At 40.9% G+C, this 23109-nt stretch overlaps 1 protein-coding gene and 1 long non-coding RNA gene across 5 annotated transcripts in view; one reads left to right on the top strand and one right to left on the bottom strand.

The window, feature by feature from the left end:
• The window catches only part of Ark2n (arkadia (RNF111) N-terminal like PKA signaling regulator 2N), an 83809-nt gene that overhangs the window by 11915 nt on the left and 48785 nt on the right, over positions 1-23109 (bottom strand). For 2 of the 4 annotated variants that reach the window (XM_087592711.1, NM_001107374.2), the window contains 2 exon segments: positions 12568-12735; positions 1029-1155 (listed from right to left, as the gene is read on the bottom strand). In XM_087592711.1, coding sequence (XP_087448837.1) covers positions 1029-1155; positions 12568-12735 — 295 coding nt within the window. 4 annotated transcript variants of the gene reach the window in all.
• The window catches only part of LOC147999885 (uncharacterized), a 39414-nt gene continuing 23289 nt past the window's right edge, over positions 6985-23109 (top strand). The window contains exons 1-2 of the long non-coding RNA XR_015643081.1: positions 6985-7080; positions 20555-20633. This is a non-coding gene — a long non-coding RNA (uncharacterized LOC147999885). The remainder of the gene's footprint in view (positions 7081-20554; positions 20634-23109) is intronic.

Consider the following 23109-nt stretch of genomic DNA (forward strand, 5'->3'; position numbering starts at 1 on the left):
TAACATGTCGTAAAATCATTCCTGCCTAATTATTTTAAAATGTAAAAGGACTAAAGATGACACAGGTTAACAGTTAAGAACACAGAGTGGTCTTCAGAGAGCTGAGTTCAACTCCAAGCATTGACGTGAGCAGCTCGGCACTCTCTAACCCTGTTACTCCAGGTCCGAAGAGCCCAGTGCTTCTGGCTTCCACAGTCACCTGCACTCACATACGAGTACACCCACCCAGACATAATCACACACACTACAACTTTAAACTAAAGATGTAAGAGCTACTCTTAGCTCTCAATACATACAAAGGGCTGTGGCAGGACAGGCTTGGCCTGGAACAGTTTGCTAACTCCTACCTTAAAGAACACCAAACTTTACAAAAACTACCTTCCTAATGGAGCACAATGTTTCACAGATATTTTCTGTTCTAAACCAGCAAGAAGTATGGTGTCAGATGCATGTTCCCCAGTTCTTTGCTCTATTTCAAAGTAAAGAAAAGACAAAACAAACAAACAAACAAACAAACAAGCAAGCAAGCCCCAGGAGAGAGGAGGCAGAACAGCACGCAGATACTTTGTTTCTTAAGAGCCAGCTGTTTTGTTACCGAGACATTTGCTTAAAGGGGGTTAAACCAGCGGTAGTTTACACACACCCGACTGGCATGTTCTGTCTGTGTGTCTTAGTTTATGCATATGCATGTTTCTCATGCCTGCGTGTGTGTGTGTGGGGGGGGGGTGCCTGCTGAGGTTGGAAGGGGCATTAGTTCACTGGAACTGGAGGTAACAGTGAGCAGCCACACAGGGGCTGCAAACAGAACCCTGGATCTCTACTAGAGCAGCAAGTGCTCTTAATTACCAAGCCAATTCTCTAGCCCTGAGTAATCTGTTCTTTATATGCAAGCATATGAGATACAAAAAGTATTTATTAACCCAAAGAAGGCTGCAGCCAGGCTAAGAGCTATACCATTTTTATCGCTTATTTTTCTGATTTAAATAAGGTGACAATTTAAAGTACCAAGATACCAGTCACTAGCCCACCTTGCATGCTCCTGGACACCCACAATCTCCACTTCGCTGTCTGAAGAGGCGATGTTAATCTCTTCATTAAGCGGTGCGCTGCCAACCGACGTTTTGTCACTTGCTAGGAATCCTGGATCCAAATGACCTGAGAGGGAGAAGGAGAGAAAGAAACAAAACCGTTTGATCTCTTTAGACAGAGACAGCTCACTGACAAATTACTCACCTAGATTTAAAGCAAGTTAGTCACAGCAAAACCATCATCATGTCAAATAAGCAGGGGAGACACAACTGTTATTTTTTTGTTTTCTTCCTTCTCCATTTTTCCTGTGTGTGTGTGTGTGTGTGTGTGTGTGTGTGTGTGTGTGTGTGTGTGTACACATGTGTGGGCATACGTGTGCAGACCCCAGGCTGACTTCAGAGCTCAGCGATCTGGCCAGTCTTACAGCCAGCTGTCTCCACTGTGGGCTGGGGTTACAGGCAGGTGACTGGGATTCTGAACTCCATTCTTCACACTTGGATGCTAAGTACTGCCCCCCACCACTCAGCCATCTCCTTAGACCCTCTGCCATTTGAAAACAAACTGAGTGAAAAGGGAATATAAAGGGCTGGAGAGCAGCCCAGCAGTTAATGTTGAGAGCATGTGCAGCTCTTCCACAGAACCCACATTCAGTTCCCAGCACCCACATCAGCAGCTCACAACAGCCTGCAACTCTAGTTCCAAGAAACCTGACCCTCTCCTCTGGCCTCTACAGGACCCTGAACTCATATATACATGCCCATACACACATCATATATTAAAAATAAAACCAGTATCTTTAAAAGAGAAATATAATGTATGGGCATGGCATGTAGCTGTGCTTTCATGTAAGAGACTCAAAGTCTTTTTATTCTACACTTCTGCTCCTTAGAACAAAAGCTAAACACTTTGACTAGCAATCTATCTAAATATCTATACATAAACTGTATATATGTGTGTGTATCACTCATATACAAACTCTGTGTGTGTGTGTGTATCACTCTTACATTTTGCCCCGTAATGTCCACTTTTAATGACCTGCATAACCACCCAGGTCAATGGGGTAGTTCTCCTCTGCTTATCATCATAGAACAAAATTCTAAATCAAAAATCTGCATAGGCATACACAGAATAAAGTAACCAAATTAATACAATATTTATACCGGTATGTTTTGTGAAAGACTTAACATGTTTTTTCCCTCTCAAGGAAGGACGAGCTGGCAGAGTCTGATCCCCAAATCCATACAAAAGCAAAGACAAGAGGCAGAAGGAGCGTTGGGATTTGCATGACTGAAACATAAGCTGCGCACTGCTGACAACTCTCATTAGACATGACAAGCCACAAGCGCTGGAGACAGAAACCTGTTCAAGGCTCTCAGATACAAAGGACTTCTTCACGGGCCTCTCCATAAACTATTCATTACATGGTACAATAAAACGCTTCTAATGTCACAGAGCTGACAGAAAGGTTAATGGCACAACATCAAATCAAAACACATGGCTCTAAGAACAATCCATGTATGAGTGAAAATAATTCAGCTACGTCTCCAGTTCTTAAATATACAATCTTAACTGAACTTTAAATTCCTAGATGGCCAGCAATAAAGTTCGGTGCTAAAAGCATTTATCCCACAAGCTAGACAACCTGAGTTCAGTCCCCAGGAATACAATGGAAGGAGGAATAGATTCCCAGAAATTGTGTAATTGTGTTCTCATTTTCTCTCTCTCTCTCTCTCTCTCTCTCTCTCTCTCTCTCTCTCTCTCTCTCTCTCACACACACACACACACACACACACACACACACACACACATACATACCACACACACATACATACACCATACACACACACACACACACACACTCTTATTCCTACAAATTAGCACAGTTGCAGTTAACATAAAATTTTGTTTATTCTTTAAGAGATACTTGCATTTAAATATGCTATCAAGCCAGATGGTTATAGTGCATGCCTTTAATCTTAGCACCCGAGGTAGAGGCAAATGGATCTCTGAATTAGAGATCTGGTCTACAGTGAGTTCCAGAACAGCAAGGGCTACACAGAGAACCCCTGTCTTGAAACTCCCTACCTCCCCCCCAGCAAAAAAAAAAAATTATTGAATATTCTATACTTATCAAAATTTTTACTGAAACTTTATACAAATGAGACCAATGAAAGGAGGACTTTACAGACAGATCACTCTCCCTCCTGTCACGTGCTTCGGTACATCTGCAAGTATCACTGAGAAGTCCTGTGTTTTCACTCCCATCAACCTCTTCAGAGCACAGATCGCGATGGGAAAGCACAGGCAGCCCCATCAAAAGCTTACAGTGCTTACTTGCAACCTCTACCCCTGCAAACCCATCTTGGAGACTTCTCTCCAAGAGGAAAGGACCTACATAAGTTAAATATTACCACAGTCAACAATGAGCACTACAGTGCTAACATCAACTTGGGAACAGATACACATAACATTTAAAATATAATACATACTATTATAAAAATGTATCAACAGTAAAAAAAACACTGTCAAAGGAGTCCAGTTTGATATTGTTAGTGCTTATTGTTTAATGCTATTTTTAAATCTACTTTTCTTCAATAAACCTAGGATAGAAAAAAAACAATAAAATGACTTCTAATGATATTCTGCTATACTCATTGATCACTGCCTAGTCCAATACTCATCAGAGGCTTCCTCTGGTAGCTGATGGAGTACGTGCAAGCAGATGAAGAGACCCTCAGCCAAACATTAGGTGCAGAGAGAATCCAAATTAGAAGTCTCCATCAGATTCCTTCATGCTAAACCCGGGGAACCCCGTGGAAGAAGGGGAGGAAGGATGGTAGGAGCCAAAGGGGTCAAGGACACCAGAAGAACAGAACCCACAGAATCAACTAGGCTGGGCTTATGGGGGCCCAAAGACTGCATGTGTCTGCACTATGTCATCTGCAAGTAGTGTGGTTGTTAGCTTGGTGTTTCTATGGGACTCCTAAAGTGAGGCTGTGTCTGACCCTTGCCTGCCCTGGGGACCCTTTTCCTCCTACTGGGTGGCTTCTCCCATCCCTGATATGGGGCTTTGTGCCTAGTCCTATAGTAATTTGTTATGCTGTGTTCAGTTGATATCCTTGGAGGCCCACTCTTCTCTGAAGGAAACGATTGAGCAGTGGATCTGGGAGAAGAAGTGGGGACTGGGAAGAATGGAGGTCGGGATATTTTGTATGAGAGAAGAATTTTTTTAAAAGACAGAAAAGGACGTACATGAGAAAAGCGAAACCTGGCAAGTTTAAAGGTTAGTGAGATGGCCGGTGGGTAAAGGCTCTTATGGACATGCCTGACTGCCTGAGTTTGATCCCTGGATCCACATGGTGGAAAGACAGAACCTACCTCTCCTCCCACCTGTGCTCACATACATATAGAGAAATCAATTCTTTTTTTTTTTTTTTTTTTTTTTTGGTTCTTTTTTTTCGGAGCTGGGGATCGAACCCAGGGCCTTGCGCTTCCTAGGTAAGCGCTCTACCACTGAGCTAAATCCCCAGCCCCGAGAAATCAATTCTTAATCACTAGAAAGAACAAGTGACTGAGACTACATTACAGTCTGCATGGGTCTGTAACACAGTTTGGATTTCATGTGCTGGCACTGACAACAGGCACTAATCTTTGAAACAAATATTCACTATACAGCACCCGGTTTTGTTAAATCTAGGATATTGTTTAAACAGGACTTGGCAAAGCCGAGAAATGGTAAAGCTAGATCCTCATTCTGTCTTAAAACTTTGGTGTGACCAAGTGTTCTATCCACTTGTGGCCTGATGCTTTAGTTATGATTGTCACTATGCACACAGCTCCAGCTGCACCATGGGGGAGGAACATGAGACAAGCGAAACCCGGCAACCTCCCTCATCTCAACTTTCAACAAGTCTATAATCAATAACTCAAGTACATTTTACTGTTTAATTACCTGTGAGCTCCTATAATTACAAGTACGTTATTCGTGGCATGGTATACATTACACTAGGTAGGAGGAATACTACAGGACACAAGGCACACAGGCACTACAACAAGTCTGTAACTCACTCAGAGACAATAAAACAGTCATAGCTCCAAAAGAGTGCCCTATGAGGAAGGCAGGGAGCCTGGGAGCCAGAGGAAAGCACTTGTCTGTAATCCTAGTACCTGGGAGCCAGCCTGGGCTATCTGTCAAGTACTGCATGGAAACACAGAACATTCCCATTCCCCAGACTGAAGTCTCATCAGAGAAGCTCAGCACCCAGGGAAGGTTGGGCACAGGTAAGAGGGAAAGTACCACAAGGAACACTGTCACCCTTTAGGGTCTAAAAGTTTGTTGAGAGCTAAAATAGAAACAAGGTTGACAACATTGGCCAAGTTGAGAAATCACAGGTAAGAGTCTGGCTTTGATCTTGAAAAGTGAGAAATTACTGAAAGACAGAGTGACATAAGTTAGGTTTGTATTTGAAAGACTCCCTTTTGGAGTATAGATCTCCAATTGAGATCAGGATGGGAAATGGCAGACAATGGAACCAGCCACTCGGCTGCATCTTCCTGGGAAAGGTGCTGAGTGGGAAATGCTCCCGTGATGCTGGGATCCGCTATGTGAAAGGACACAGGAGGTTGAAGGGATGCCCACTGCTGCTCTAGGGACCTCAACAGAGACAACGAAGGCTGGGGGTCCCTATGTACATAACTCTCAGATAGAAGACAGATAGGTGGAGGTGCTGTTCAAAACCTCTTTGACTCGGAGATCTAGAGAAAAACAGACTGATAAAAACATAGCAGCCCAGAGAGAAGGGTCATGGGAGGGGAAGAACAGAACCCTGATGACCACCACTACCTAAGAGACGGCACTAAAAAGGGGGTCAATGGGAAAATAAAAACAACAACAAAAGACATGGAAGACAGGGCTCTGCTAGGAAGTGAGAAGGAGGATTATTCACTTGGAGCACCTCCCACTCTTGGGAGTTCTTTCTCAATGTTTCTCAATCTGTTTTCTCTGATGGGGGAACATATGAGAATAAGTAGAGACCTTCGGAGTCGACAACAAGTTGACCTTGGGAAGCAAAGCCTCAGAATGATGGGAGATTCGGAAAAACAAGCTGAGAGCAATCGGGAAAGACAAACTGCAAAGGGCAGAATGGAGGGAGGAGCTAAGACGGTGCTAAGCACGAGGTGGGTTGGAAGGAGAGCACACACGTCCCTGTTAAGGATGGGGCAGAGCAGGTTGGATTTAGGGAAGGGAAGGGATAGAGCTAATAGGCAGCTGATACACACGATGTCTGCTCAATGCAGACAAGGACGAGAGAAATGGGTTAGAAACGGAATGCAGTCGTCATTCTGGGAAAAGGGAAAATACTCCTAAGGAAAGCAGACCCTGAGAGTCAAGGTAAGACTGCAGATTTAGGGAAATGAAGTGACCCTTACTGCAACTGTGTAACTGTCTCCAGTTAGCTTCAGCAGTGTAGACACAGGCTAACTAGATAATACTAGGAGCTGAACACACAACCCTACCCACCAGCTGAGGACGCGAGCCAGGGAGCCCCGCGGCCAGACCTAACAAAGTAACAGTAACAAGAGTACAGAAAAGCCCTTAGGGCAAATCTGGAGTGGTGACACACGTCTGTGACCCCAGCCAGAGAAAGGCTGAGTCAGAAAGGATACCACAGACTGTGACAGAACCCAAGAGGGCCCTGGTTGCAAAAGACACGATCAGGAGAGGCCAGCACTGTCGTGTCCTCTTCCGCTTCCACAGAAAAGCTGGACCCCACCATCCAGGTTCTCTGCTGAGACTCCACTCTCGCTCTGCTGTGTGTGGCCACCCACAATTCACCTGCCAACAACCCCACTGCTGCCCTGTGGGCTGCTGTCAATGCACAGGAGAGGACAGGAGAAATAGAAGATTGCAGTCTGTGATTGGGCAGTGAAAAAGGAAGGCGGGCTGAGAGTTTTAGAGATGGGACAGAGAGGGACAGAGAGGACAGAAGGACAGAGAAGATGGAGGAAGAAGAGGATGAACCCGATCCACGTGACTTTAAACAGCCTCAGGTAGCTATGCATATCATAGAAGAGCATAAAATAATGTAGGGTAATTTGTTCAGTATAGGCAGGCAGCTTGTATCAATGTCAATTGAGTTTTGAGTTCTTTGTGTGGGTGTTTTGTGGGTTGAGAACTTACTGATATAAAACTGATAAATTACAATCCTCTAGAGTTTTGATTCTACTGTGTTACAGGGATTTGTGACAGCTAGCCACAGGTGGTGGATGACTGGGAAAGTTGAGTGGTTCCAAACCGGTGGGCAGATGCCGCATGGGGTTAGCCACGGGGGCGGGAGGCCGCAGGCCATAGCGTGTACTTGTTCTGTGATTACTGCACGCAACACTGCCCCTGCCCCACTCCTCTGGAAGGGAAGTTGCTCCTAACCCATTTCCCAACTTGGAGACTGGTCAAACAGCCCTTCACCCTCCAGTACCTGCAGCCTGTTTTTTCCAGGGACACTTCCACTGCCACACACTGACCCCTGACAGGCTCATTCATTCATGATCATTACTGGAGTAGCCTCTCCTCTCTTCCCACCTGCATACCAGCTCTGGTGGATGCTCATCTGTGTTCCCAGACACCGTAAAATAAATGGCTCAGTAAGGAGGAAGGAATTGTGCCCAAAGAGGCACTCAGAGTCACACGCACAGACTTACAGGACTCTCAGTCTGCCCAAGTCCCAAAGATAAGGAAGCAAACGAATTAACCCTAACTTACAGAGAAAACCAGAAGTCAGTGCTGCTGCCAATCTCTCCCTCCTTCATCACGCATGCTCTAAAACTGTAATTACCCAGACACAGCACCACAGAAATGACTACTCTTACTACTTCTGTGCCCAGTTCTAGCACAAGGCTTCCAAGCTACAATTTAACTCTGCGGTGGGAATCTGTGATCTATCCATATTCTTGAATATTAATTGTTACTAGGCCGCCCCCCTCACCCTGACCCTGTGTTCAAGGCCCCATTACAGCCGGCAACAGGAACATTATTACATTAGCTTTATTTCCTTAAAAAAAAAAATAAATAAAGGAAAAAAGACAAATAACTATGCCACATGTTTTTTTATAATATCTTTAAAGAGGAAAACAGCTAGTATTTCAGATTATTGTAACTTTATTCATCATAAATCTAAAAGCCGTAATTTATATACTACTTTCAGAGCATTATACCTAAACAATTTTAACAACTTATGCAACTGTGGCCATAAAAATTGCAGTGAAAGCCACATACAGTGTCATGTGCCTATAATCCCAGTACTTGGTGGAGGGAGGCGAGAGGACCATGAGTTCAAGGTCAGCCTGGACTATACAAGATGCTGTCTCAAAACCAAGCAATCCAAGCCTGTAGTCTAAAAGCAAGCTACCCGGTAATACTTATAGTCCTGTACCGGGACCTGATCTCCAGGACTCCAAGTGTGAGGCCAACCTGGGCTACTGAGACTCAAGAGTACCTCAGACTTCTTCTTTGAACTCCAACTAAAATTTTATTGTTGGGTTGCTCTGTTTCAGGATCTTACTCTGTATCCCAAGCTCGCCTCAAACTCAGAGCACAGCAATCATCCTTACTCAGTCTATTTGAGCACCACCGCTTTTTAGCACAGCAGTGGCGAGCACTCCTGCTTTATACAACTGACCAACGGCCTCACTTCGTGACTGCTGGCTCGGAAGCAGCCTATACAGCAATTCAAACAAAGGAAAAAAACAGCAAACGCACGGCAAAAGGTTAAAAATGTGCATCTTTTGCTGACCAGTGTTTGCCCTGATTTCAAATTAGTTTTTAAAATCTGCCTGTCACTCAACTCTTTTGCCTAGGTCAAAACTAACATATTAAGTGCTGACTATTTACTTGTTTGTTTAAGTTTCTGCAGACAGGCTTTCTCTTTGTAACAACAGCCCTAGCTGTCCTGGAACTCACTGTGTAGAGCAGGCTGGCCTCAAACTCCTAGAGCTCGCTTGCCTCTGCCCCCTATTTATATATTTATCTCTGGCTGGCTTGTGTACTTTGCCTCTGCCCGCTGCTCTGTCACCGACGGTTAATCACATGACCCTAAACACATCAGGGCTGTGGACTTGAGCTGAGACTCTATTATTAAAGTGAACAAATGAAGAGTCTGCTCAGTTAACTAGAACTCTCTTTATCTGTGTAACAGGGATACCAGATTACCACTGAACATTTAACTTACATCCAAAAGTCAGAACAGAGGAAGTGCCAAAACTAGGCCTACGATCATGACTCCTGTTAATTTTTATGGCTCCTACTTAGACCCATACAATGATCCCTACTGCAAACCACAGCACTCAGTTGTGTTCATTATTCACTAGCTACCTAGACCGACAGGTCTGGGGGAAATGACTTCGAAAGAGATTAAATCGCTTCACAAGAAAATGGCATGGGAGCTACTGACTAGCAGTAATTGTAGCTAAAGATTATGGCCCAACGTGCACACATACTCTGTGTGTTATAATTTAAATAAATTATGTGCATGTGAAAAATGTTAACAGCAGCATCATTTAAAGCAGAACTCCAAATGTTCAGGAAGAGAGTAAGTTGTGATATGCTCGATAGAATGCTAAACAGCGATGAAAAAAGAAACCAATGAGCCAGACTCAGGCTTAGCGAGTTCACAGCTCATGAAGAACATTTAACTGAAAGAACAAAATTTCACATGACTGTCTGCAAATCAATAACAATTCTAAAGTAGGTGTGCATTTGAACTAATAACTAATTAACAAACTAAGTACATAAGGAAATACACAGAAATGCCGAGCATTAAATACCAAATTTTAGGACAGCTTTGAGAGGAGCAGAAGCAGCAGAGCTGAAGCCACTTGGCTTTCTCCCTCACATTGCCAACACGCTGTGTTTGTTAAAAAGGATGTAGTAGGCACACGACGATCATGTTTTAAATAAGCAAGGTAAAATTTACAGTGAACCCTCCACATCCATGGTTCCACATTCAAAATGTCCACCAACTATGAATGGAAAATACTGAGGGAGAAAAACTGTACTTGAACTAAACATGGTCTCTTTGTCACGTCCCCCAAATAACATACAGCACAATGGTGAGAGCTTGTTAGTGATCCAAGGACAACTGGAAGAAAAAGATGTGTGTAAATTACACACATCCATTAGACCACTTTATACCAGGGGCTTGTTCTTTCCTATAGACTTGGATTTTGTTTTGTCAAACAGAATCTCACTCTGGCCCAAGTTAACCTGAATTTACTCTGTAGCCTACACTAGCCTTAAACTCCAAGTGACTTTCTTATTTCGGCCTGCCAAATGCTGGGATTACAGGCCTAGCCCCTGTGCTGTTTTTTGTTTTGTTTTATTTTATAATCCAAAGGTTCTGGAATAAATTCCCTCACAAACACTCTACAGTGTGATTATGCCTAAATCTGAAAATGTAAACACTACCCTATATAGAAACTGATTGGTTTTCTGTAGATCAAAAATTTTCTATATTAAGAATTACATGGGAAGCTGGGTGTGGTAGTACATGTCTCTGTATTCGGAAGACAGAGACAGGAAGATCTCTGTGGGTTCAAGGCCAGCCTGGTCTACAAAGGGAGTTCCAGGACAACTAGGGCTGTTAGAGAACTACTGTCTCAAAAAATGGGGGAAAAATTACATAGGCTAGAGAGATGGCTCAGAGGTCATCAGCACCAGTTCCTCCTCCAGAGGATCCAAGCTTGATTCCCAGCACACACGTGGTGGGTCACAACTATCTGTGTACCAGCTCCACAGAATCTAATGCCATCTTTTGGCACCAGACATGTAAGTGGTGCACAGACGTTAACACTGGGTTCAAGAGACGGCCCCATGTTTAGGAGTGGTTGCTGTTCTCACAGAGGAGACACCGCCGCAGCTCCTAACGCCTACACAGTGGCTCACGATCACCTGGAACTCCACTTCCAGGAACGATAACCTGTCCTGGCCTCTACAGATAATGCGTGTACAAGGTGCACATACAGAGAAGCAGGCACACACACCCATAAAATAAAGATTTAGCTATTCCTTTAGGGGCTTTTGGTGTGGTTTGGTTTTGGTTTTATGAAATAGGGTTTCTCTATGTGACCCTGGCTTTCCTGGAACTTGCTTTGTAGATCAGGATGCCCTTGAACTCAAGGTTTCTCCCACCTCTGCCCCCAGAATGCTGGTATTAAAGGCATGCACCACCACCACACACTTGACTAATTTTTTTTTAAAAGAACACGCTGGGGATTGTTTGTTTTTATCCCCCAAGAATTTACTAGAAATGGTCTCTATGTAATGACATAATTAGGAAGGCAGGGAAATAAAACTGAGATGGAACAGATTACTTCTTCAGCCATGCACAGGAAAAAACAAACTGTGTAGTAGATAGAACAAACTAAATCACACAGCTTTGGGAACATGTTACAAAGCGTGCCCAGTATTTTTCATTTTAAACTACTATTTCTTTTCATAGTACTGATATAGAATACTAATAAATCCTTAAAAACTCTTGTTGGGCAAATTAAGTATTTATACATATAAAAATAAAAATCCAGAAGAAAAACAACTGGTCCAAGATCAAAACTAAAACTAAATCTAACTTCCAAATCAGACAGAAAAGTGAATCAGAAGGTCAGTAAGTCATTCTTCTTCAATGTTCATCAAAGACGGTGCAAGAAAGAATTCAGGACAATGACCACTGGCACTGTTTTTATGCAGAAAACTAGTATTATAAAACTTCCCATAAAAGTAATACTTTAGTTAATCACTAAACTACCAAACCGATGCTTTAAACCAATGAACATAATCCTTTGAAAGCAACAAAGAAAACATATACTGAATAAAAAGTTTTTTTCTAAAGGTTTCTTTCCCTTTTATCTTAAACTTAAGGACTAATCCTTTTGAAAAGCTCAAATGAAAGAGAGAATTTGAGAAAGAAAGTGAAGCTGGAGGCACGCTGACAAGTCTTCTGATAGGCAGTGGGGTTCTTTCTAAGAGCTTTAAGAGTGTCAGAGACCTAAAATAATAGGACACAAAACAAGGAGACTCCCCCTGAAACGATGGAGGCAGAAAGTGAAAGAAGGGCTTGTGAAAGGGGAGTGCGAACGAACTTACGGGGGAGGGGTTAAAAGGGACAGCCCCACAGATGAGGAAGCTCGCACAGAGGTGTCCACAGCCCCTCCGAAGAAGCAGCAAGGCGGGCGGGCGGGTAAGGCAGGGAAAGAACAGGCAGAGGAGCCATCTGGGCTGCTTTTTCACACAAGCGTCTTTCACCCAAGAGACTGCCTCCTGGAACTTACACTCCTGCCTGCATTTATGTTTTTATTTGCTTCCTTCTGGTTAAGCAGTAACACGACATGCTGCTCAAATCTCTTGTTAGACAGGGAAGCCTGGACAGTTGCAAGCATTCAATGACAGGTGGTCTGAGACCTGCTCTCCTCAGCAGGGTCTCCCACCAGAAGAAATGGTTGGTAGGGCTCATGCATCCCGTGTCATTAGAGAAGGGTAGGGAGACCAACCTGCCTCTAGAAGCTCGCTGGTCCTCCAGGTAGCTCCTGTGTCCTGGCCGCCTACTGAATTACTGTGCTCTTGGACTACTGCAGCCGCCAATAAATTGTCCACATTTATCACTTCTGGGTCAGAGCTGGTGTCAGACATATCATAATGAGCTACAACTGGAGGTCCATCTAGGGAGGAAAAAAAATGTATACTTGTATCTAGCTTGTGGGGTAAGAAATACCTCTCCAACTAATTAAGAGCCACTAAACACCAGTCGCCTTAACTACCACTGCATCTGATTAGATGCTGACTTTATGCTTTTGAACATGATGCTGAAGTAGAAAAGATAACCCAAGTCTATAAGGATGAGGGACACATTTTGGAAAGAGGAAAGGGGCATTACTTACTATGAAGAACAGAAGACAAGACAGTACTGAACAATGTAACACTGACTTATTTCTAAACAGCAACAGATTTAGAAAAGGCGATGACGCCACAAAAAACGGGGGGAGGGGTAAACTGCAGTCACCTGTTGAAATCTAACTTAATGGCTTTAGGAAAATGAATCATTTAGTAGGTAATACTAAAAGATCCTAGTAGAGGAAAATCACATGTACATTTTTTATTCACTAAACAAAGTTGGCACGAGAGCCCTGGCCCACTAACTTATTTACCTCCAATGAGGTCCTTTTGACAGTAACAGGGATGTTACACACTTCACAACACTCTACAAAAGGACAATACCTCAAAACCCACTCTCAGGATTCTGCTTTGGGTATTATACAAGGGAGAAAAAGTGTTCATATTTTCTTTTCCCTGAGAAAGATAAGCTCACTCAAGTAAAGGACGGCAACCTTGTGAGTAGGTTTTAAAGGAAGCTGAGAACTCTCTTTTTGGGAAAATAAGAGCATGCTCCCAACCCTAACCCTATCACCGACTGCAGATGATGCCAAGGTAACTGTACTGCAGTGACTCATGCCGAGAGCCCAGTAGCCATGCTTACACAGGGAACGAACGCATGCTTTCAGATGGTACTGCCACCCTCTTCTTTAAGTATTTTGAAACACTTTTCCTTCAGGACATCCCTCTCCCCCATTTTAGAACAGAGCTGAAGGAAATGCTGGGTCCTAGCCAACAGTTAGCTATGAAGAGAGAGCGGGCAAGCAAACTGCTTCTCCATTCAGATTCTAACATCATTCAACAAATGCGTATCAAACATGTTTATGACACTCTTGCCTGTGAATATATGTATCAGTGAATCAAAAAACATCATACAATGAAGGCTTATTATATATATATATATATATATCCATTGTGTAAACTATCATAGCAAACATGGAATACACATGGGGTATTTATCGCATATTTTAATGTGGCAACATTTTTTTAAATAAAAGTGATCAAACATAGAGAAGCAAATGACTTGTCAGATGCCACTATATAAAGGACAGACATCACAATATGAAATTCTGACGATCGTGGAGATTTGAGTTGACTATTAAAAATCATTTCCAGTTCCCTTACAGGAACAAATAAAGTCATCAGTGCCCATCTTTATTAAGATGGTAATAGGTTTTAGTTCAAACAGAAAATATTGTTCATTTGGGGGTTTTCGTTAAAAAAAAAAAGTGCATCTTTCTATAGAATTTTCGTCAGAGTTCAAAATGACTACTATAGAATCATGATAGTGGGTAACATCCAAATACTTAGGTACAGAGGGTAAGGGCCAAGTACAATATTGACTATGTGACCACAGGTTCTATCTTTCAAAGAGCTTTGTGGGTTTCTTCAGATGTTTGCAGTGATTTACTGGTTTTTCTAAAATTAATATAACCAATAACAATACAGAGCCATTTATCCTTGTATTCCCCACCTCTGCCCCCAAATTGAGGAAAGAGGTCACCAGTCAAGTCAAAATTGTACCACTCCTACATGTATCGTCATGCAAATGAGCATAAAATGTATGCGTACATGCAGAGTCACATCACCTACCCATGGACAACTTGTCTGAAAGTCTTCATCAGCAGAAAATACAAGCATTAACTTGTTATCTGGCTTCATTCTTGTATCTTCCATATTTCCAAACCGCACACCTTATAACTTAGCTTAAATTTAGTATTTATCATAAACAAAGACAGCAATATTTTCATATTTAATTATACTTAACAGTTAAATTATGTTCACTGTCACTTCGTTTCCAGTGGATTCAAACAATGACAACTTACAACTACATAAATTTTAGAGAAGTATTTTTCCAACTCTGACTTTCAGTGAGAAAGCACTACTAAAGGCCGTGTGTCCGGGGGTCCCCTTACACAATCAGCAGTAAGTCAAGACATAATAAGTAAGGCACTGGCACCAGGGTCTGATCTCTACAAGGATGTGATATTAACTAATGGTGACAGTTTGTGACAGGGTTCTCTGGCTGCATAGCATGTAAGTAGAGGGTGTGTGTGTGTGTGTGTGTGTGTGTGTTTACATTTACTACGGGAGTGTGTGCGAGCACCATTTGCACGGACAAGTCAGAAGACAGCTTGCAGGAATCAGTTTTCTCTTCCCATCCTGTGGGTTCTGATGCTCAAACTTGGGTCAGGCTTTGCAGAAAGCACCCTCATCCACTGAGCCATTTTATAACCCTTTCATCTGCTTTTTTAGGAAAACTCTGTGTTAACAGAAAGACTGAACATTGTCCGTTCATGACTGTACAGAGTAAATGGGGATATGTCCTCTTGTGATTATTCATGAATGCTGTTTGAAAGACTCAATTCCTACTAAGAAATTGTTTTAACTTGCAAGAATATCAAAATATCGACACCTCAAGTAGGCCTACGTGGAAACACTAACAGTTTAAGGTTCCATTATTAGCATAAGCATATTCTACACAACAAATGAGGCTACTCAAACTACATCCTCCCCTTTGTCTATGGAAACCAATCACCCTATAAAAATCAGCACACAATAATAGATTGCTAGTTTTTATAAGCCATTAAAGGCATCTCCTTATACATACAAACTGAATACTAATAATAATTAGTTAATAACATCAGTGTGCACTTTATCCATGTGCTGCTTTCCCTCACTAATTGCTTTTGGGGGAGGACCCAGACAGCTAGGATTAGAGACATGCACCATTATGCCCAGTTAACAGAAATAGTTTTGAGTGTATTCTAACTGGTTACAATTACGAAAGAAGAAAAGTCTTAAAATTGACAAGTCCGCCAGCCATCTTTTATGTCAGAACATCAACCCAAAGCTAGGGAGGCAGTTCAGTCGTCAAGGACCTGCCTAGCACGCACAAGGTTCTGGTTTAATTTCCAGCAACACCATACACTGTGCTACGTCTATACTAAGCTCCTATATGAATAGGTTCTAATCAAGCTCTAGACACACACACACACACACACACACACACACACACACACACACACACGGGCACACATCTCGTGCACATGGATGCAAATGCACCAACCCTGACAGTCATTTCTCAGGCACCATTCGCCTTTTGCTGTAGTTTGGAAGCAAGAACTGTCGCTGGCCTTTAAGTCTCCAAGTAGGCCACACCACCTAGCTAACAAGCCCACAAGTCCTCCTGCCCCCCACACTGGAACTAGACACGGACAGTATTACCTGGCTTCTTTACATGGGTTCTGGAACTGAACTCAGGTCCTCATGTTTGTGCCACAAGCACTTTACTAAGTGAGCTGTCCCTCCAGGCAGGGTCCGACTGTTCGAAAACAAACGCTGATGAATCTGCATTGCTACTCTTTCCTAAGAAACTGAAGTTTACTCTTTCCGACCTTCAACCTTCACTATTGATATTAAATGTTTCATAAAATTAGTTTCTTTTTCAAATATGTCCTAATTGGAAAAAATCAAAATCACACCAAAAAAAAAAAAACCCCAAAATATTTAATATGCTTACTCATAATGAATTTTCCTTTCAAATTTTGTAACTAGAAGCATACTGTTTTATAACTATACAAGGTAATCACACAATTTAACTGCTTCCCTACCCACCCACCCCCCATTTTCCAGTACTGGGTCTTGTGAATGCTGGGCACTAACCATTAAACTACACTCACAGCCTTTTTAAAATTTCGAGACAGGGGGGCTGGAGAGATGGCTCAGCGGGTAAGAGCACTGACTGCTCTTCCAGAGGTTCTGAGTTCAATTCCCAGCAACCACATGGTGGCTCACAACCATCTGAAATGGGATCCGATGCCCTCTTCTGGTGTGTCTGAAAACAGCTACAGTGTATTCATATACATAAAATAAATAAAAAGATTAAAAAAATGTTTTAAAAAAAATTTCGAGACAGGGTCTAGCCTAGGCATCTACCCCCACCCAACTTCTTTCAGAACAGATGAAAAACCTAAGTTCCTTAAGTAGAACTATTAAAGAAAGACTCTGAGAGTGAGTCTTACAATTTCAATAGCAGATACAAAAGTTGTATTTTCTACTGATAAAGACTTTCAAACAGGTTGTTGCCACAGTGTTGCTGGTGGCTAGCAAGGGAAACCAGTGCGGGCTTGAGGAACCAAAGAGAAGGGACAGACTTCCAGATATAAGGAGAGTGAATTTTAGAAGAACCTACTTTTTGGGTTTTTTTGTTTTGTTTTTTTGGAGCTGAGGACCGAACTCAGGGCCTTGTGCTTGCTAGGCAAGCGCTCTACCACTGAGCTAAAAATCCCCAACCCAAAAATCTACTTTTTAAAAACACTAATTTTATTATATTCTAGAACACTAAATTATAAATTTATATTTGTAAAAGACAAAAATGCTTGAGGATACTTATTTTGTTTATTCATTACCATCAAAGGAAAAAATCCAGAACCATTTGAATAAATAAGAAAGTAGCCAAAAGAACTCTTGGAAAAGAATTATGTCAACAGAAAACCAAAGAAAGACAAGGAAGTGTCGTCTCTGAACAAACAACCTGAAGTATAAAAAGCTGTATGAGTACAGTTTTCTTCTGAAGAACATCATAAAGCCATTTTAATATAAAAATGTAAAGCAGGGGGCTAACCATGATGAAATTTTATGTTCTACATTTTATGTTTAGGAATTATGCTGCTTTTAAAATAAAAAGGAGACAGACAGTCTGCTCATCTCAACAACTAAAAAATTTATACTTCACAAAGTTCCAACCATGCAAATAATTTTAGGAATTACATTGTCTCATACTGACAAACAATAAGTCACTTTGTTCAGAATAAATGTCACCTATAATAGATGAAAGAGTTCCATTTATCACTTTGAGAGGATCAACGAGGTAAAGGGTTCTTCAAGATACTCAGAATACCCAAAAAGGTGATCGAAAGAAAATGACAGCTTAACGAGTCAGCATTGTGTACAAAGATAAGAAGGCGCTGACTCCAGTGAATGCAATGAAAAGATAAGGCAGGGGGCTGGGGATTTAGCTCAGTGGTAGAGCGCTTACCTAGGAAGCGCAAGGCCCTGGGTTCGGTCCCCAGCTCCGAAAAAAAGAACCAAAAAAAAAAAAAAAAAAAAAAAGAAGAAAAGAAAAGATAAGGCAGGATCATTTCTAGAGATACTTAAAGGAACCTAGACACACAGGCACGAAGCATCTGAAGAGGCTGCCATCTGCTTTAAGGGCTCAGATCTACAGAAAGTGACTAAAGCATGCACTGCACACTACGGGAGAGAGCATGTATCACGTGCTAGCTCAGCCATGTCTCCCAGTCTAACTCCTTGCTAAAGATTCAACTCATTCAATGTTTTACTGAGTTCTTTAAACAGACCCAGTCTACATTTTTCCATTTTCCCAAATACTCCTTGATTCTTTTTAAAAAATCTATGTATTTAATGTATGTGAATGCCCTATCTGCATGTATGCCTGCATGACAAGAGGACAGACAGGATAGGTCAGATTCCATTATAGATGCTGTGAACCATTGTTTGTTGCTGGGAATTGAACTGGGAAGCCAATGCTCCCATCCACTGAGCTATCTTTCCAGACCTTGATTTTTAACATGCTAACCAGTAGAGCACATAGTTTAATGGACAGACTTTTATGTTTATAATGGTATTTTATCTTCCTTTCGGTATACCAATTTCAAAATTGAAAGTCATCCTAAAAATACTGTGCAAAATCCATTGTTCTGGCTATAAATTATAACACTTCTAGTTTTATTGGGAATAGTATGAATTAGCTGGTAGAAAATGACTAAAATTACAACAGAGTCCTCAATAGAGTAACAAGAAACATTTCTTTTTCAAACTCTTTATTTGATCTATTAGTTACACTCCAGATGCACAGATGTATAAAGATTATAAAGAAAATGCAATAAAATAAAAACAGCAATTAAATAACATTCTTCTCAAATCTTGAAAGTTCTAATAAAAACAACACATTTTTATGGCAGCCATTCCCCTTTGTTTATGACAAATCTGTAAGACTGTGGTGACCTAATACAGCAATTCAACCACCTCGTCCATGCTTCATGCTCTGGTTTGCTGCTGACCCTGATCTCCCTATACTTCAAAGGAAGACCTCCCTCCAAACGCATAGAAATGAAGTCATGGTCAATGCTATCTACGTTTATAAATTCACACACCTTCTAGAGAAACCAACACATTTCTTGTGTATACTATGATTAAAGGCACCTATGCCATTTTTAAAGAGGATTTGAGCTGAACCTAGAATTTTATATAACAAATTAACAAAATATATTTAATAAATGTATAAGTTTAATAAATTTGATAGAAGTGCTTTAATACTATATGTTCTAACATGTGGCATAACACAAAATCTTCTCACCACCCCCATGCATTACTTAAACCATTTTTGAAAGGATAAAAAGTATCAGCTAAATAAAATATAATACTTTTAGAAGACTTCCTTTTAGTAATTTGCCTGTCATTTTTACTATGTACTTATGAAGATAACAAGACTCCTGCATACCATTTTTCCTATAACTATGATGTAGCTTTGCCATCGGGCAAGGTCAACCACGATCCTAAAAGTGAACCGTGAGACCTGGTGCGATGATACACGACTGTGTCAAGTCTCACAACTCGAGGTGGAGCCAAGAGGAGTCTCCATTATTCTTGGCTACACAGGAAGTGCAGGCCTACCTGCATCACAGGAGACCCTGCCTTAAAAATAAATTAGTTAATTAATTAACAATTTAAGAAAAAGAAGAAGAAAGTTATCAATAAGGTAACTTTGCAAGGTAACAAAGGCCTGCAATCTCAGGATACAGCAACGCTGAGGCAGGAGGATTACAAGTTCAAAGGCAGCTGCACAGCAGGACCTTGTCATTAACAAAATACAAATTATCAGTAGTATCAGTTTAAGATGCCTTGGTGAACAGGATGATACACTAGGTAACTTTTCACTGACAGCGACAGTGTACTGACTTACGTACGCTTTCATAAGCTGAGAAAAACCTACACTCAGAGGCCCTCTCTTAAAACCCAGTAACAGTAAGCAAGATAAATTCATTTGTGTCTGAAGGAGGGTCTGTCTGTGTCTGTCTGTCTGTTTGTTTGTTTTGCCTTTTAAAGACAGGATCTCATTTCATTATGACGCCCTCACTGGCCTGGAACTTGCTATGTTCACTAGGCTGACTTAAAATCATCAAATTCACTTGCCTCTGTCTCCCAAGTGCGAGGATTAAAGGCATGTACCACAAAGCCAGACTAGCTCTTTTTTATTTTTTTATTTGGCATGTCAGCAATAATTTATGTCCAAAGACACTGTCTTAAAAGAAAAATCTTCCCCCACTCCATTTTAACTATCATAATTAAGTTTATATGTGAGCAGATCTCTTCCTGCCCACCTCCCCCAAACACCCCGTATGTTAGGAAGCAAGAAATGAGTATTGTATTAATGATTGAATCTATTCTATCAGTATAGGCTGTAACACAGGAATCTGCCCCTAGCTACTTATCAAATAGTTTTGATGACTTCAGATTAAGCTATAGGTATATATGTGTATTATGTGGCACATCCCTGAGATCAGACACCTTTATGTTGCTTAGGAAAAACAACAAGACAGAAAGAAATGAGCGAGTGAAGAAAGGAAACAAGAAAGGAGGAAGGAGAGAGAGAAAATTAAAGGTAAGTTTCTTATTTAAAAAAACTTCATGAGGGGGCTGGAGAGATGGTTCTTACTAAGTTAAGAGCAGTTGCTCTTGCAGAAGACTGGAATTCAGTCCCCAGTACTCATATACTGCTAACAACCATCTGTGTCTCAGGTTCCAGGGACCCACTGCCTTCTGACCTCAGAGGGCAACAACTAACTGTGGCACACATACATGCATTTGAGCAAAACATTTAAATAAATAAAATATTTTTAAATTAAAAATTCATGCAAAATATTAAATTGTAAGCTTTTAATTTCTCGTTATTCTAAACTAAAATTTTACTTGAACTCAATTTAAAGTTAACTCAATTTTAATAATGCTATAAATATATATCAATATAGTTGTTACTGTCTCATAAGTGGCTCTAATACCTTACTTTAATCTGTAAGAGTCTCTTAAAATGATTAGGTATGGAACATTTCAGAGTGTTAAACAGTAAATATCAAGGAGAAAACAGACTGCAGAAAAATTATGAGAAAATAAACTTAGTAAGGGGATGAAGCCCTTAAGATGTCACCAACTAAATCTTCAACTTGATTGTCTAATTTTCTACCTATTCCATTAAAAAAAAAAAACCCACAAATGAAAACAACCTGATAGATAAGAGATAATTCTCTGCACAGATGTTAAGAGACGGTCCAATCCAGATGAAAGATGACACTCTGATAGAAAAGCCTTTCAGCAATGCCTGGATTCGCCGTGTTGTAGGTTGAAATATGCTTCCTGCCGGGACTATCCCTTTACAGACTACACGTTCAGTCCAAACAGGACGCAGTTTCTATCACTGTTTGTACACTGCTGTGCCACCACAGGAGTTCCCAGGGGACGGAGGCTACTAGGCACTTCCATGACACCACACTGAGGGCACGTTTAATGATCCACTTTTTAAGTGTCTATAGTACAAACTCAAACTATTTAAAGGGAGAATTTTGAATCTGTGCATTCTGGAAATGATGCTATCATTAGAGTAAATCTATTCTCAAAACTATAATCCTTAAGACAGTAGTAATGTATTATTTTTAAGGCACTGTGTGAAAATTAAATCAGAATAAATTTTTATAGGTTTCTACTGCAAAATTATCCTGAAGGCTAAACTCTTCAAACTATAGAATGCCAAGTCTTAATATTCTAAGATAAACTCTTAATATTTTAGTATATATTCTTTAAATTAAGTCAGTGTTACGGCACACCCTCTTTCTACCAAAACTCACTTCTACATCTTTATCCACACATTTGCAGAAAAGACTTCCCAAAATGACAAGTGTTTAACATTTCCTCAAGTACTTAAAACACTATTCTATCACTTTGCAAGGTTAACTATTACTTGAAATTTCCAACTCGTTGAATTTTTTCCTTGTTTGATATATAGCCAAGGTGGTGGCACATGCCTTTAATCTCAACATTTAGGAACTCTGTGAGTTCAAGGCCAGGCTGCTCTACATAGTGAGTTCCAGACTAGCCAGGGGCTACAAAATAAGACAAAAACAAAAGAAAACAAAAAACCTAAAGACCTCTAACTGAACAACAAAATGAGATCATATCCACTCGATGCATCAATAACAGCAATCATTTTCTTATATGCTAAAGATTAGTCTTTTTATCTTAAAAATAAATATAATTTCCAGTCATGCTTAATATGTTAAATATTTTATCAGAAAGCAAAATAGAACTCATATTAGTGTATGCATGCACTAGAAAAGTCATAGTAATATGCTGAAATGAAAGTAGCATTTTCTTAGTCTATAAGTCTAATAAAATTTGTGATTCTAGAATGAAAGTAAAGACAAATTTCCTTTGAACACATCTCTCAATTCCAAGGAAAGATTGTTGATTAATTTAAAGTCCAGTCAGTTACCTAAAAACAATATTATTCCTTCTGTTGATATAAAACAAAACACACAGACACACGCACGCACGCACGCACGCACGCGCGCGCGCGCGCGCACGCACGCACGCACACACACACACACACACACACACACACATACATGTATCTATGTATATAGACTGATGAGTTTGTAACTATACTCTCACTTCCGAGAAAACCTCATCAACCATAAGAAACTCCTATATCCTTACAAGGAAAAGCCTTGATGTTTATACCTCACCCTAACAGACTGAAAACAAGGTTCATAAACTCATTACATAGTAATAAGAACATCAATCTACAAAGATATTCTCAGGAAAAGACGTGTTAAACCTTCCGCAATCAACTCACAATTCTCATACACTTAAATTGTGAAAATTAAAAATTTACAAGTATTTGTTTAATTCAACTCTTCTTAGAAAAGGGAGGTCTTGCCTCAGCCGATGCCGCATGCTCAGTGATCTGCCTGGAACGTGTGCGGCCCTGGGTGCAGCTCAGCATCACCAACAGAAACAGGCTTGGGCCAGCTCAGCTAAGCAGAGCATCTGCCTAGCACCCAGGCCTGGGCTGGATCCTAGGAGCC

This window comes from Rattus norvegicus, chromosome 18 (assembly GCF_021556685.1).
Source record: "Rattus norvegicus strain SHRSP/BbbUtx chromosome 18, alternate assembly SHRSP_T2T, whole genome shotgun sequence".
NCBI classification, from domain to species: Eukaryota; Metazoa; Chordata; class Mammalia; order Rodentia; family Muridae; genus Rattus; species Rattus norvegicus.